This window comes from Amaranthus tricolor, chromosome 1 (assembly GCF_026212465.1).
Source record: "Amaranthus tricolor cultivar Red isolate AtriRed21 chromosome 1, ASM2621246v1, whole genome shotgun sequence".
NCBI classification, from domain to species: domain Eukaryota; kingdom Viridiplantae; phylum Streptophyta; class Magnoliopsida; order Caryophyllales; family Amaranthaceae; genus Amaranthus; species Amaranthus tricolor.
Window position 1 is genome coordinate 17,774,314 of NC_080047.1, and position 17,318 is coordinate 17,791,631.

Genomic DNA, 17,318 nt, shown 5'->3' on the forward strand with positions numbered 1-17,318 from the left:
ACTTATATAAGTATTTTTATGTAAATTTTTAATTTTTTTCTAATTTTACATTAATTTTCAGTTTAGTTTTTTGGTGAATTACCTACTATAACAGGTCATTAGATTATCCAAGTTTATTTTAAGCAAATACCCCCAAATATTAAAATTATTCATAGTTCATCAATAAATGAGATTATTGTAGGAAAATCATAAAAAAATTAGATTATTCGAAGTATTAATTTCACCTTTCCTAACATTATTAATTATCATTACGCTTAAAAAGGTTCACTTGAGGGAGTGCTACTCCATGCGCACTTTAACGATAAAAGTGATACACACAAATTTTTACTAAATTGGGTGAAGCACTAGAAAAAGGCTGTGAAGATGCTAAATTTGGGGAATTGAAAGGAAAGGATCATTTGGAATTCAGATAGAAAAACTACAAAAATGCCCAAATCGGTATACAGTTGAACGATCACCGATAAGCTAAGGCAAGGCAAGCTGCCAGATTCCGAATTCAATCAAAAGAGGCATTACAAAAATAAGCTAACGCCGAAGTAGATGCTAGAACTGATAAAGGAAACTTCAATTAATGGATTATTAGCCTCGTCCTTCATAACAAAACATCTAATACAATGTGAAGCCATGAAAATGAAGAGTGGGAAATTGGATAAAACCTCGAGATTTAACCCTAAAAAATACAAAAGGAAATTAAAGAAAGAAAGAAGGATTACACTCATAGAGTTGCAGACAATATAACCAATCATAAATGCCCTGAATTATGCAGAATCAAATGCTAAAATACATATCCATCCATTTTCCCGCTGGACATTATATGTACACAAAGAAAACAAGACAGGGATATAACAATATCAAGAGATGCTATTTAGAGCAACAGCAACATCGCAGCAGATCTTCACGCCTGATGAAATTCAGGATTGAATGCAAGAGCCTCACGATAGATCAATTCCCTCATCTGCTCTTCAGACAAAGCATGTTGCTCGAAGTCAAAGCTAAATGGGGTCATGCATACTGGCTCGTCGCTGATGTCGTGCAGCGAGTTCAGGTAAGGATGTGCTAGGGCATCTTCAACTGGGATACACAAGAAAACGTTCAGCGTCATGCCTCAAGAAATTATCAAGGAAGTCGATGATTGGTATACCAAAAGGAAGTTCTTTAACATTTTATGCTTTCTCCTTTTTGAGAAGTAGTTTTATCAATTTATGTTTTCTCCTTTTCGAGCAGTTAGTTAGAGTGCAGACAAGTTACATGTTTAGGAAACATTATGGTCAATTACATGAAAAGACGACATTGTTAGTTATATAAAAGCTCAAAGGAAAGAGGATGAGAGAAGATACAGTGTAAACTCATATGAGCTAAGAGCTTAGTGCTAATTCATTTAAATTTCTTCACAGGTTATCTTCTAATAAAGAAATTCAGTTACCTGTAATTCTCTGTCGAGGATCAAATGTGAGCATTTTTTCAACAAGATCAATAGCTGCTGGATGTACACGTGGAAATTTCTCAGCTAAAGACTGTTTTTGATACTGAGGAAGCTGACGAATATATCTCTTGGCATTTTCATTGAGAAATCCAAGCTCATGTTCTGAAGGAGTGCCTATCAGCTGCAAATTTCAGAGCTATACCATTTTAGCCAAAAAAAATAATTGAATTAAAGAAGGTATATAAATGATGATAAATTAATTTAAAATATGACCTTTCAGTGAGCATAAAAATACAAGTTTTCATGACCTTGTATGAACAAGTATTTGTTTGTTCATGTTCCAGCTCATCTAGGAAATAAACTAGTTCCAGGTCATTTCTAAAGTGAAAAAAGAAACAAGTTTTAGAATACAAGCTTGAGTAGTGAACCAAGAATTGACACTCCTAGTTTCGTTAAGATGAAGACTAGATGGGAACAGCCAAAGATGGTTGTGGAAGATAAAGTTTGGAGTAAATTAACAGAAAATCTCCACATGATCTGGAGCTGCCAAAACTTTTTTTACTTCAATTGTCAAGAGAAGCAGATTCAAAATAGTTCATGCATCAAAAGTCATCGGCATTTCTGGAACACTAGTATGAAAAATACATATTACGTTCAAAGATATTTTAATTGCAAGATTGATGATAATAATGCACTAAAATGAACCATGTCACTGTGAACTACCTCCATAAGCAGGCGTAGCTGGTGCACATGATCTCTGCCTGGAAATAGAGGCTTGCGATCCATCAGCTCCATAAATATACAACCTACTGACCATACATCAATAGCAGCAGTATAATCTGAAGAATTCAATAATAATTCTGGTGCTCGATACCATCTTGTCACAACATATTCAGTCATAAAATCTGTCTCTGATGTCACACGAGCTAGTCCAAAATCACAAATTTTTAAGTCACAGTTGGCATTAAGCAAGAGATTGCTAGGCTTCAAATCCCTGTGAAGAACATTGGCAGAATGAATGTACTTCAGTCCCCGAAGTATCTGGTAGAGGAAATACTGAAACAAGACATTTGCCAAGGCAGTTAGTGCAAACTACAATGACCTAAACAAGAGCTGAGTAGCATAATAAAAACAATTTAAAAAAATAAGGGATGCTAATGTAAACAAAAAATTAGGTGGTAAGGCAGTTACAAATTACAAAAACAAAAATAATTGACCAGTATTTGTTCTATAGCCACTGTCAGATATACGTTATCAGCACCATTGAGATGGGGAAAACTTGCTTTTGGAATGAGAAAGCAGAGTAGTCAGTTTTGAAGTCTTATGGGCATTATCCTAACCACAAGAAGTGGTAGTCCTTTTCAACATTCACCCTCAACTATGGGACTTTGCTAAAAGGAATTTGAAAACAATAGATAATTTGGGGAACCTGAAAATAATTTCAGGGAGGGTTGTGGAGGGAGGGAGAGAAGCTCTGGATCAATTAGATTATTAGAAGCGTATTTAGCAAGTCTTACATACATGAATTAAACAAGGAAGTAAAACTTCAGAAAATCCTACGAATGAACAGATGCTAGAACAATGTATTCTATTCACATGTTCTCATTGAACCTTCTGGATAAGAGATCATTTGGTAGAACAAACAAATTCATGAAAAAACAACATAAAAAGTAATGAAGATAAAGTAGGCACAAGTACATGTTCTTTATATCACACATGATAGATAAAGTAGGCACAGGTACATCCATACAGGAGTAATGAACATAGCACAAAATGAATATCAACATGGCTGTAGCATAGCAGAGAAACACAATAGACCAGGTTCAGGTCTCAACAACGATGATTTCCAAATTAAAAAGGGTTTTAAAATAATACCTGACAATGTTCTTCAGACAACCCTTGGTTAGAACGAATTATCTGATGAAGATCAGTGTCCATCAGTTCATATGCAATATATACATCATTAAATACTTCCCTTCGAGGAGGTGGTATGATATCTCTTATCGCAACAACCTGCAAGACAAATGCAAAGCAACACTGAACCTTCAGTAAATAACAATACTAAGTTATAAAAAGGAATCGTTCAGATGAGTTAATAAACAATCCAGCTTTAATGAGTTGATCAATAAGAAAAGAAGAATAGAATAAAGTTGGTATTTGCAATAAAGGGTGAATCAGAATATCAGATACAGTCTCTTTGCTATATGTCATTACAAGAGTAAGCATCCAACCTATCTTGTGTTTGAAGGATGAAGTCTGCACGGGGAAAAGCTCAATAAGATGGAGAATTACCGAATAAGAGACCTAAAAAGTCTTGAAGTCTGCAAGGATGCATTATGTGTTTGAAGGATGAAGAAAAAGGTGATCATCTTTTTTATGCATTGCAGCTTTGCGAAGGGTCTTTGGACTAGGTGTTTTAAGGTTGGCAAGGAACAAAGGGTTGCTCCAAGAAGAATTGGGAACTTCTTTTCGTGGATTTAGATGTAATAGAGACCTCAAGAAATTATGAATGTCGTTGTTATGCAAATCTATGGTCTATCTAGATGTGAAATTTTTAACGATTTGACTCTTGTATATAAAAATTATCTAGGATAAGGCAAAAAAATCAGCCTTGTTATGGATTAAGGCCAATGATCTCTTTCAATACTGTTCTTTAAACGAGCTACGTAAAAGAGATTGGAATATACTAATATAGTTGGATATATGAACCTTCAAGGGATCTCTCATTCATTTATTATACTACTATAGTTTCTTCATTAATAATATTTTTTCTTTTTAAAAAAGGAAAAATTGTTCAGAATAATCTCACCTATTGTCCATCCACTGTGAATAACCCCTACTATTGATCTAAATAATCCAACCTTTGCATATTATTTGCTGACACCTGACAGCACCCATTTCCACATTTTAAATGGCTATTATAGGTACCCACCACCAAAGAGGAGTAGGGTAAGACCAACGAAGAAGTATAAGGGGGAAGGAGAAGTAAGTGTAACGGCTAGTAGGTACCTATAGTAGCCGGATAAAATGTGGAAAGGGGTGTTGTCAGCAAACAATATACAAAGGTTGAATTATTTAGAAATAATCAATAGTAGGGATTATTCATAACAGATAGGCAATATGTGGGATTATTCTGGACAATTTTTCCTTTAAAAAAATAATGAAAAGAAGATGAATTTCAACCAAAAAAACTACGAGAACATATGTTCTTCTATTGGCTTCAAATTAATCTTTTAAGATTGGTAATAAGGAGAGTCATCCATGCTTATCAATCTTGATGAAGTTGGTTGTGTTTGGGAGACCTCAAGTTTAATTATGTGGTGTTTCTATATTGGAATTAGATTTGAGTTGCTTATTCAATTATTTTTCATTCATTCGACATTCATTAAATTATCCACAAAGAAATCAAAAACAAACCTAGTTCCATTATCCAAAAACCATAAACCCACCAAAGGGCTAATACATTTGGCCAATTCCTTAGACACAAACCCTAACTCTATAAAATTGTCTTTCCATTTTGACATCCCTAAAACCTAACCTCTTCCTTATCCCAAAAACCACAAAAAGTCTCTACCTTAACATCATCAAAGACTAGGTATGCAATTCCCCAAGCATCTCAACTTAATCCTAATTGTACTCTAATTAGGATTTCTAAAACAAACAAGGCTAAATACGAAATTCCCAATTAGGATTTCTACAACAAACGTGTATCACTCGTGATTATTCGGTGCAACATCAACATGTCAAAATAACCGAGACAAATTACACATCAAGAGTACAAAACATAAACTGGACTCAAAACAAAACTAAACAAAAATCAAAAAAAAAAAATCCTCAAATTTATCTAAAACTAATAAGAGATGGATGGGAAGCAATATTAAAGTGTTAAGATTTGGAATGCATTGTCAACGATTACAAAGTTTGTGAAATTGACCTATTACAAAACATTCGCACCAAAGTTGGATGAGATTCATGTAGATGCAGCAGTAAGATGGAGGAAGTGAGAGAGAAGATTTTGATAATTGAGAATTTGGGGCGTTAGAAAACCTTGGTTTAACTTTTTTGCTACGTCATCACTTTGTTGCTCTAAATTTAAAGAGAACTCATTCATGACCCTTAACGTATAAGAAAAATATATATCTTAACTTCATCTTCATCAAATGTGAACGGCATTCCATAAAAAAAAAGGAGGTTGACAAGAAGGTCAAAGCGTTCTTCTCTTAAAGCTGAAAGTGTAGAAGCTAAAATGGATCATTCATAACTGATGACTTGATGAGTGATTAGCATGAGAGAAAGATGAAGATTAGGGTAATGACGTAGTGGGGAATAGGGATGAAACTAGAGCATAGTGCAAAATATCACCTCGCAATCGTTTGGTAAAAAAATAGCTTATCATGACCGAAATATAGGCCTCGACTACCGTAAAACCAACCGCATTTATCGCAAAAATGTTTCATAACCGTTATCTCAATCAAAACATTTTTTAACTATGGGCTAGAGGAGGTTAAAATGTGTGGGGAGAATGACTAGGGTTTTGTTTGATATATGTATGTTTTTAAAATTATATAAATTTAACATGAATTGGGACAGCCTAATGTGGCACAACTGCTAATTGGGATTTAGGTTCTACACATTATTTTTGTAGATGTTACGCACTCCAGAAGATTTGTTTTTAAATATTCTATATATCATTTAGGAAAAACTAATCCTAGTAAACTTCATCCTCAGATCAAATCATACACAAAAACATCCTAAAAAACACCAAGACAACTCAGTACCCAAAATAATTTACTACTGAAGCAGCTGGTATGCAATAATGCATGTACGCAACTGGTTTCATTATCTTATGCATATTCCTTAAGATTTTAGCTAGATCTTTCTAGACAACTGAAAAGCTGTGTTCGGGTCTAGAATCCAGCTTAAAAATTGCCAGTTTTCAAACAGAAAAACAAATATCAACCTTCTTCTACCGACAAACAAGGATAATGAAAGAAAAAAAAAAGAGCTTTGCAGCATTAATTATCCCCACTATTCATTACATAGAGCCCTAACTAACTCCCCACCAAATTTCCAAATGATGGAAATGACTAATCCGTACTCCATTAATAAATCGATTATATAAAATAAGGAAAAAAAAAACTGAAACGAACTGACAAACAGTGAAAATTTCACCACATAGAACATACAAGGAAAAAAAAATTGATTACTCACTGACGTTTTCATGATCCATATGCCTAAGAAGCTTGATCTCACGCAAAGTCCTCTTAGCATCAACTTTATTATCAAAAGCATTCGCAATCTTCTTGATCGCAACATGCTCATTAGTCTCCGAATTCAAAGCAGAACTACACAACAAATTATCCTAAAACTTCAATCAACATCTTCAAACAGAAAAATGATTAATCAAACAAAAGAAATACTTGTAGAATTATAACATACCAGACGATGCCATAAGCGCCTTTGCCAATAGGCATAATAGGAGGTTTATACTTGGCAGTAACCTCAAAAACGTTGCCAAAAATGTTGTATTGAATAAACCTTCCACCATGGCTAAAAGTAGCCGGAATACTTATCTGCTGCTGTTGTGGAATTTGTGAATGATCGTTTGCCGGAGGTGGATTTTCCGGTGGAGGAATACCAGCATCCATCATATCAGTATCGGAAGGTTGAGGAGCTGAGGCATCCATGGATAATAGATGAGCTAGAGCCTAGAGCTGTGGATTTCTTATTTAATCAAATTGGAAGAAACCCTAGAAATTTGGGGAATTGAGGAAAGAGAGGATCTGTTTTCTGTTATTCTGTTTTCCTTTTTTCTTCTCCTTTTCTAAATCAGGATGGCTTTTTGGTAAATTTGGATTAATCAAAGTTCTTTAAGGGATTAGTTGATAACTACCGTAGAGTTGGTCCACTACGCCTGTCCCTTTCAAATCGCAATTAATAATAATATTTTTTCTCACAATATATTATTATTAATAGTGTTTTATCTGTTCTAAAATATTTATTACATTATGATTATTTTACTATATGTTTTTAAGGTTTGTTTTATATATTGTGGCTAATGTGTAAGAAAATAATATAACTAAATAAAATCTTATTTTAAATAATTTAATATATAAATAATCAAATTAATATATTTAATTGTGTAAAAAAATAAATGTAAAGAAGGAAGCAAGTAATTTAAAAGGAATCCAAAAAGAAATTTAAATAAAAGAGCCGCCTTAGGATAGTCATAAAGTTCATACATTAGTATCATATAATAAGTCCCCAACCACCCGTATCATCAAGACTCTGATTAAGCAAACAGTTTACAGTGTGTTGAAGTGCAACTACTGTATTTGTTATACTCAACTCCGGGTCTCCGGCTATTTTCATAATCCAATCATGATGTTATTATATTGTTTAAATGTTAAGAGGAATTTTACATCATATTTATTTGGAAGACTGATAAATTATTATTATGTGATTTAATTTTATAGGGGAAGTTTTTGGTGTTTTGATTATTTTTTTTTATTTTATATATTTTATTATTATGTTTTTTTTATGGTGATTTTGTAAATCACACTTATTGATTAGGATTTTTTTTTATTTTTACATATAAAAATAGTCGAGTTGATAGTTGACTAACTTGAATTGATATAAATTAAGTTGAAATGAATTATATGTCATTACTATAAAACTATAAGAGACCGTTTTTCGGTGAGATGGTATCAAAATAAAAAGTTCAATTGCTATTAATTATATTAATTAGGCTATTCAGCTTATATATGTAGAACATTTTACGATGAGATCGTTTCACACAACAATTTATATTACTATAATGGTAAGATAATTTTTAGGCTTCCATTTAAACTGAATGAATTGGTGAACGAATTTTAATTAAATTGAAAAAAGTGATGAATAAGTTCCAATAAATCTTAACAAAGTAGTGAACAAATTCCAATTAATCGAATGAAGAGATGAATTTATTACCGGTAAAAGCGGTGAAATGAATGGATTTAATGAAAAATAATCTAATTTTTTTTACTAATTTCTTATAATAATCTCAACTTTTTATAAACTAAAAATATTCTCAATTAGTGAATTGTGCTTAAGAGGTCGAATCCTTAAGAGACTTGGACAAATTTGAATTTTTGAATTAAATAAACGTTTAAGTTAAAAAAATTTTAAAATAAAATTTGAAGAAACTAATTTCCAAATTAAGTGTCCCCTTATTCGGGTTTAAAGGCAAAGTTTATTCACTGAACAAAATAAAAGTTGATCTTGAAATTCAACTCAAATACATCTTCACTATAGTAATAACGAATAAAAGAGAGTTGAAAAAAAAATGCTAATTTCAATAAATGGTCAATAAAATTTTCTTCGTGAATTCCTGACATTGCAACAATTGTTAATCCCAATTATTTGACTTTGATGGAAAATTATCTTTTCTTTTTTATAATTCCTTTGTATAATGCAATTAAATAAATAATACTCTTATAATTTAGCTTACCAATTATTTACTCGTATTTTTAATCTACTTCATATGAGAACCTATTGATGTCTGACCACTTACGACTCATTACTAGTCACCATCAATTCACGTGGTTCTGGTAACTATTGTAAAAATCTTTTGTCTTCTATCAAATATATGCACTAGTCTAATTTTTTATTTGTTTCTATGTAGGCACATACTATGGTCGATGTTGTCACACATAGATGTGTAGCATTAGATGCAGGAGGTACTCTATCACTAGAGATGGGGTATCTAATGTATTCCCAGACAAAAGGGAGCATGAACGCTCTAATGTTAGATGTGCTACAACAAGTTGGACATGGTCATCTTCTCCCGCCATACACCAGAACTCCTTAGTCCTTACGCATCTATTTTTCGGGAAGTGCTCCTTCTATAAGATTACGAGCTCCTTATCCTCGCCTGTAGTCCCAATATTCTATGTTCATTCATTTCACCTACACATGTAATAATGTATCTTCTCCACCTCATCCATCACCTCTAGAACCACGTGTACAACCATATCAATGTCAAGTACCATCACTTGATTCCATTAGGGAAGGATCTATACCAAGTTCCTCCTCGACCAGCCCAAGAAAACAGGGATGTCAACCTCAAATTTTAGGGATATGTGTCTTACACTATAAATAATTTGTTTTTGGTTCATGTATATATAAACTTTTATTCATTTGTCTATTGGGTGAATTTAGTTATAGTTGGATGGTGATTTACTATTATGTTTCAAGTGCGTGAATTGAGGTGTTATTGGATATTATTTTGGTTTTAATGCATGTATTTTTTTTTTTTGCTAATTTGAAAAGTTATAAGAACAAAATTTGCACATAGTTTTATTATAATATAAGTCGCTATTTGATGTAGCAATTTATATTTAGGTGAACCTCTGTGTGAGATAGCGGCTTATTACAGTATAAACTGGCATATTAGATAATAGTTTATATAAAAATAGATAAGTAAAAAATATATCAGTTTGTCAAATAGCGTTTTAACATTTAAAGTAAACCATTGTTTGATATAGCAGTTTATTCTGCAGATGTAAAATAAAAAATATTTTTGTTGGGCTAAACTTTGTCTCTTCCCATATCAGTAGATTGAACTTTAAATATTGCATTTGATATAGTAAACCATGGGTAGAACATTAGCGGTTGTTTTTTTAATTGGGTAGTGACCTGTTGGTTACTTGTGGTGTAGGTAAATTTGAATTTTTTTTTTAATTTTATTTTCCAAGCATTATAAAATCAAAACCTACCCATAAATCTTCTCTATTATTTCTTCCACAGTTAAAAGTATTAAAAAGTTGAACTTCTTGAGTATGATCCTGCCAGTTGGTTGTGAGATACATCAATCCACTACAAACTGGCCATATTCATGAAATCAAGAGGCAAGTGAGCTTTTAGACAATTGTTACTAAGATTCAAAGCAGATAGTATTGAATTCTTTGATCCAATGATCGAGGATGTGATTGATCCTTCTAGTCTATTCCTACAAGATGAAGTTCTTAGACCATATGAAGTTCGAACAAATGTGATGGAATTTCTCCACTAAGATGCTTCTCACACAAATCAAATCTTCAATCATTGCATTTAAAATGTGCAAACCGAAGAATTTGAGGAATAAGAAAGATAATGAAAGAGAATGACTCAAACACAACAATGGTAGAATTATGAGTAGAAGTTGAGTGAAAAACAAAGCATAAGCAAGAGAACAACAAACAATCAACAAAATGTGTTTATGAGGTATCTATGGATACCTCCCCCTCAAACAAAGTAGTATCATTAATATAATCTCAATCACACTAATGACTCAACTTACAATAGTTAAGAGCTCACTCTTAACCCATAAAGGTTTCACCTTTAATGGTATGTTAGAACAAGCATAAGAAGACAAAAGAGACAAACACAAGGCTTAAAGAGATACAGAATGAATCATGTTATTATTGATAAAAAATGAATGAATGAATACAAATACAGGAGAATGAGGACCCTTATATAGAGCCCAGAACAAGGGAAAAAAAGAGTTAGTTAAAAATAACTAACTGGATACAACTCATGACAACTAAGAAACAAACTAACTAACAGAATATAAAGACTAAGAGCTAAGGTGGATTGTTGTATGGTTTAACATCCCCCCGCAAACTTGACAGGTTATTGAACATGCCAAGTTTGGATAACAAGTCTTGAAAATGCTGAGAAAAAAGCACCTTAGTGAGTACATCTGCTAATTGACTAGATGTGGGAAGATATGTTAACTGGATAATACCTTCTATTACTTTTTCAAGCGTGAAATGGTGGTCGACTTCGATGTGTTTTGTTCTATTATGAAGGACGGGATTGTGAGCAATGTGTAAAGCGGTCTGGCTATCACAATGGAGCATGACAGGTTGAAGATTCTGTAGACCAAGATTAGCAAGAAGACACACAACCCAGGTTATTTCAGAGGCAGCAGCAGACATGGCACGATACTTGGCCTCGGATGATGATCGAGAAATAGTGTCTTGCCTTTTCGATTTCCAACTGACAAGGGAACTACCAAGGAGCAAAAGGTAACAAGTTACGGATCTCCTCGTGTCAAGACAGGCAGCCCAGTCTGAATCAGAGAAGGTTTGAAGGGTTATAGAATCAAAGGCTTTAAGGAGGATACCTTGATCAATGGTGGAGTAGATATAGTTAAGCTGGTGAAGGAGGGCTTGGTAATGAAGTTGAGAAGAACATTGCATGAATTGGCTTAATGTTTGCACATACTAGGAAAGATCTGGGCGAGTATTGGTAAGAAAAGTAATTTTTCCAACTAGAGATCTATATAAGGTAGGATCAGAAAAGGGAGGTAAGTTGTCTTTATGTAGTTTGGTGTTTAAGGGTAGAGGAATGACAATATGTTTAAAAGTAGAAACTTGGGAGTCACGAAGAAGCTCCTGGGCAATTTTTATTGAGTTAGGGCAATACCATGAGGTAAATTACTAACCTCGATCCCAAGAAAAAAATTGAGAAGGCCTAAATCCTATGAAGGTGAGTTTTAAGGTGGTTGATTGTGGAAGTATCATTCCCCGTAACAATAATGTCATCAACGTAAATGGCAAGGATAGTAATAAGACCACTAACAGTTTTAGTGATAGAGAATAGTCTTGTTTAGATTGTTGAAAGCCTAAGTGAACAAGTTTAGTATGTAATCTTGCAAACCAATTGTGTGATGCTTGTTTGAGGCCGTCAAGGGATTTTTTGAGTTTACAAACCATAGATGGCGGGTAGTGCAAGCCTTCATGGGGTTTCATATAGACCTCTTCACGCAAGTCCCCATGGAGAAAGATATTGTTGACATCGAGCTGATATAATTTCCAATATTTAGAGGCTGCCATTGCTATGACACATCTGACTGTGGTCGTTTGAACAATGGGAGAGAAGGTTTCAAGATAGTTCATACCATACTCTTATGTATATCCTTTAGCCACTAAGCATGCTTTAAATCTCTCCAAAGAACCGTCAGTCTTCAACTTAACTTTATATATCCAACGACACCTAATAGCTTTCTTGTTTCGTGACAAAGGAACTATGTCCCATGTATTATTGGCAGCCAAGGCTTGGAGTTCTTTAGTTATGGCTTCAACCCACGAGGGATCTTGAGATGCTTGTTTATATGTTGATGGTTCAATCCATTGTTGAGGGCATGTGAGATATTTTTAATGATGTATAGGAAAGGTGGAAGCATTCACCAGGTTTCACCAATGTGATGTAGCAGTAGAACACACATAATCTTTAAGATAAGTAGGCTTCTTATGGTGTCTTAAGGATCGTTTGAGAAGAGAAGGATCAAGATTCTGAGAAAGATCAAGCACTTGATTTTGGGGTGGGTATTCAGGAGTGAGAGGAGTAGGTAATAAGGGAGCATTAGTGGACCGTGTAGGAGGAGCTGGGAAAGTAGTTAGAGCAGTAGTAGGGCAGATAGGTGCTATGAAGTCTACTTGAGTAGGTAAATAAAAAGTGGAAAAAGGGGAAGTAAAATTATCCTTTAAGTGAAAAGGAAAATGTTGCTCATGAAAGGTTACATCTCTAGACACTACAATCTTGTTTGTTGTGAGGTTGTAGGTTTTATAGGCTTTTTGACCAAGAGGATAACCAATGAAAACCGATGCATCAACCCTTGCATCAAATTTCTTTCTTCTCTGTTTGTTAGTAGTCACAAACATCCAAAAACTTTTAAGTGACCATTATTAGGGGGTTTACCATATAACTTTTCACAAGGAGAGATAAAATTTAAGCATGAAAGGGAAATTCTATTAATAATGTATACAGCAGTAAGAACACAATCCCCCCAAAAACATGAAGGCAAATTAGACTGAAATTTCAAAGCACGTGCAAACCTCAAGTAAGTGGCGATGTTTACGTTCCACAACTCCATTTTGTTGTGGTGTATAAATGCAAGATGTTTGGTGTTGTATGCCATGTTTATGATAAATGTGTAAGATTTCTCCCTTGCACAGTTCTTTAGCATTATCAGCGCGAACAATGTGAACATGAGCATTAAATTTAGTATGAATAGAGTTAAGGAATTGTTGAAAAATAGTAGCACATTGACTCTTGCGTTTTATCAAATAAACCCAAGTAGCTCTAGTGTAATCATCCACAATAGTGACAAAAAAAGTACAATCATTATACGTGGCCTTTGAATATGGACCCAAAACATCCAAATGTATAGTCTGAAAAGGTGTAGTAGTTTTTATAGAATTCAAAGGAAAAGATTTTCTGGTTTGTTTTGCTGCGGGACAAATGGTGCAAATAAAAGAATTCTTAAAAAAAAGTACTATTAATATCAGGGTACAAAATATGCAATTGTTTTATAGACAAATATCCAAGTCTAAGATGCATCAGTTTAGCTTGTTGTAGACTTTGCTCCTTACGAAAATTAGTAGCTATCATGCAAGAGTCATCTACAACATCTGTAGCTTGATTACTCTCTGTATCAGCATAATATAGGCCATGGTTTAACCTACCAAGAACTATAATCTCCTTCGTTGGAAGGCCCTGAATGATACACTTGTTAGCAGAAAAAAGTAATGATACATTTAAGTCAAAACACAATTTAGGAACAAAAATGAGGCTAAACTGAAATTCAGGGACATAAAGAACATTATGTAAGAGAATATGCTAAGTTAATTGTAAATCTCTTAGGTGACGAACACATACTTTGCTGCCATCTAGTATAGTGATGGTATGATTAAAGCTATTAAGTTTTCTTAAATTGAGAAAGAGTGTGATATTATTACACATGTAATCACTAGCTCCACTATCAATAATCCAACCAGAGGAATCATTGTTAGACAAAAGACAAAATGTACCTGCTACATTAGATGTACTAGCAAGTGTAGTAGGGTCATCAAGAGGGTTGTGGTCGATTTTGTGTTGTTGCTTGCGTTTAAGAAAAGATAAAAGATCTTGGAATTGATCTTTTGTCATACCTGTACTACCAATATCCACTTGCATGCTTTTGTCTACTAAGTTAAAGCTTTGTACACATGTAGTTGCCCTCTTCCCTTGATGAAATTTATGTCCTTATAGGTAACCATGTAGCTTAAAGCATTTGTCCTTGGTGTGGCCATTAGTTTTGCAGTAATCACAAAACAAAGTACTATATCTCCTCGATGTAAGATTTTGTCCAGAGGCAGAAGGCCTATGATGGCCATTAGGATACCCATTCTTGATAAATCCTTTTTTATCAGAAAAGAAAGCAACACTATTAGTGAGAACAAGGTTAGGATGACTAAGTTCTTTGTGGGTTTGTTCTTGGAGTAACATACGATATGCAAGGGTAGGATTTGGTAATTCTGTCATCATAAGAATTGTGGATCGAATTTGAGCATACTGCTCATTTGCTTTCATCAAGAAATGTAACAGGCAATGGTCTTCTTTTTCTTTATTAACTCTTTTTGCTAAACCATATGTACATTTATCACAAGTACATGTTAGTGGAGGACTTACATTATCAATTTCATCCCATAAGGCCTTTCTTTTGGTATAGAACTAAGCAATGTTCATACCGGATTTTTGTGTGGCATTGAATAATTCCTCTTTAATAGAATATAATTGGGAAGAACTAGTCTTTCCAAATCGTTCTTCAAGATTGCACCAAATGTCTTTAGCCGTTGTGTAATACATGATGCTCTTAGCAGTCATTCTGTCCAAGGAGGCAATTAGCCAACCAATAACCATGTCATTGCATCAATCCCATGCTTGTTGGGTAGATTCATCAGATGTGGGTCGTGGAAGTGTGCCATCTACAAACGCCACTTTGTTCTTGGCGGATAAGGAGATCATCATGAACCGTCTCCAATCACAAAAACCCGTGCCATCAAGAGGGACAGAGACGAGTTTGGTGTTTGCTAGATCAGCAGGATGTAGATAATATATGGAAGAGGGATTTTGGGTGGAGTTTGAAGAAGGAGAAGGGCTGGTCATGAAGTTCAAGAATAGAAAGAAAATAATCAAGATTGGAAGAAAAGACGGTGGGATTAGAAAAAAAATGCAGATCAGATTAATACCTGCTCCGATATTTTGTTAGAACAAGCATATGAAGACTAAAGAGACAAACACAAAGCTTAAAGAAATACAGAATGAATCATGTTATTATTGATAAAAAAATTGAATGAATGAATACAAATACATGAGAATGAGGACCCTTATATAGAGCCTAGAACAAGCGGAAAAGGAGTTAATTAAAAATAACTGACTGGATACAACTCATGACAACTAAGAAACAAACTAACTAACAAAATATAAAGACTAAGAGCTAAGGTGGATTACTGTATAGTTTAACATGGTGAAACTCCACAAATAGCACTAATACAAAGAAAACACTCTAATGGCCAATGCCCTAGCTTCTCTAGTGTATTTGCCTCACCTCATGCTTCTAGTGATGTTCAAAGACTCTCTTATATAGCCTAGCACATATTAGAAGCCCTAGGACCAAACCCATGAAGCCCCAAAGAAAACAGCTCGCAAAATAGAATGTCGCAAAAAACAGGTGCTGAACCTCGCTCAACCGAGCGGACTGAGCTTGACATGTCGAGTGGCTCTTTAGGAGCCTTTTGCCTGCTTCTCGTGTGCTGCCTCGAACAAGCCACACTCTCCTTGGTCCCTAGCCTTGATCGAGCACCTATCAAGGCCTGTTTGGTGCACCTTCTTGTATTGATCAAGTCCTTTCTTGTCTTGGCCAACGCATCCCAATTGCACCACACTCTTCTTCTTCTTTACACCCTCATCATGGCACTTCGAAGACCAGGGTGATTTGGTGCCAGCTCTAACAATAAATTTAACCATTAAATGGGATAGGTAGTTGAGGAAGGAGAGTTATTGAATTTTTTAACATCTTTTCAAAGATGAGAAGTTATGAAGAAGGAAAATTAAAAAATACCATTTGTTAGGGATGAGATGGGTAGCATTTCAACGAAAAAGAACAAACTTGGGATAGGGTGACCGGAGTTTTCCAGGTGGGTGGCCGTATTTTTATAGGTGGTTAGTACATATGGGGGGGGGGGGGGGGGGGGAGGGGGGAAGAGGAATGGGAATGGGAAGGTGGTCAAATTTTGGGTTGGTGGGTGGCAAAATATTCTGGTATAGAACGTGAAGAAGAGTAGAAATTAACTTGCTATTCAAGTCATAGATAAAAATATTCAATTAAAAAAGCTATTTTAAAGTTAAAATTACCATAAATAATACAATATTTCGTTAACTTTCTTACAATAATATGAACTATTGATAACCATAAATAACACCAACTTAAGGGGGCTTTTTCCTATAATAATACCAATTTTAATTTATTAATTAATTATCAATTTTTTGTCATATAATCTTCTATAGTTTAATTTTTAAAATGTTAAGGATATTCTAGGAAAACACTTCCTTAGTTGGTATTACTTATGGTTAATCAATAATTGATATTATTAAAGAGAAATAAGCAAAATGTTGTATTATTCTTGGTAATTTATCCTTTAAAGTCACTTAAAGTAATTTGCAAAGTTTAGTCTATTAATATGAAAAGACACAAGTTGAGTCCAATCATTGTGTCCAATCATAAGACATCTGAGCATAGACAGTAGACATTAAAGAAATACTCTTCCTGTTTTCATATGTTCTTCTCACATTGCATTTACGAATTTTAATGTTAAACTTTGACAATAATTCTTATTGATATATATAAAAAACATTTCAAATGAGATCTTAATAGATTTATTTTAAAAGACACAAGTTGAGTCCAATCATAAGACATCTGAGCATAGACACTAGACATTAAAGAAATATTCTTCCTGTTTTCATATGTTCTTCTCACATTGCATTTACGAATTTTAATGTTAAACTTTGACAATAATTCTTATTGATATATATAAAAAAACATTTCAAA

General features: G+C 33.9%; 2 protein-coding genes across 2 annotated transcripts; both read right to left on the reverse strand.

The window, feature by feature from the left end:
* Window positions 1-541: 541 nt before the first annotated feature.
* On the reverse strand, window positions 542-7,276 carry LOC130825108 (mitogen-activated protein kinase homolog MMK1-like). Its single transcript, XM_057690530.1, has 6 exons — window positions 6,863-7,276; window positions 6,639-6,768; window positions 3,299-3,436; window positions 2,147-2,479; window positions 1,424-1,604; window positions 542-1,071 (listed from the first exon to the last, which is right to left on the reverse strand). Exons 1-6 carry the CDS (start codon window positions 7,108-7,110, stop codon window positions 896-898), a joined length of 1,206 nt encoding a protein of 401 aa, XP_057546513.1. The 5' UTR covers window positions 7,111-7,276; the 3' UTR covers window positions 542-895.
* A 7,197-nt stretch (window positions 7,277-14,473) lies between these two features.
* LOC130806887 (uncharacterized) lies at window positions 14,474-15,130 on the reverse strand. Its single transcript, XM_057672116.1, has 2 exons — window positions 14,959-15,130; window positions 14,474-14,850 (listed from the first exon to the last, which is right to left on the reverse strand). The coding sequence occupies exons 1-2, from the start codon at window positions 15,128-15,130 to the stop codon at window positions 14,474-14,476; spliced, it is 549 nt and encodes a 182-aa protein (XP_057528099.1).
* Between the last annotated feature and the right edge of the window lie 2,188 nt (window positions 15,131-17,318).

Bases quoted from the DNA above. Each gene is read 5' to 3' on its own strand.
- LOC130825108 (XM_057690530.1), bottom strand. From the start codon at position 7,110: ATGGATGCCTCAGCTCCTCAACCTTCCGATACTGATATGATGGATGCT. The intron at 2,480-3,298 runs GTATTATTTTAA...GTCTTGTTTCAG, and splicing joins TGTCTGAAGAACATTGTCAG to TATTTCCTCTACCAGATACT. The intron at 1,605-2,146 runs GTAGTTCACAGT...TGAAATTTGCAG, and splicing joins AGCTACGCCTGCTTATGGAG to CTGATAGGCACTCCTTCAGA.
- LOC130806887 (XM_057672116.1), bottom strand. From the start codon at position 15,130: ATGGTTATTGGTTGGCTAATTGCCTCCTTGGACAGAATGACTGCTAAG. The intron at 14,851-14,958 runs GTATGAACATTG...CATATGGTTTAG, and splicing joins CAATGCCACACAAAAATCCG to CAAAAAGAGTTAATAAAGAA.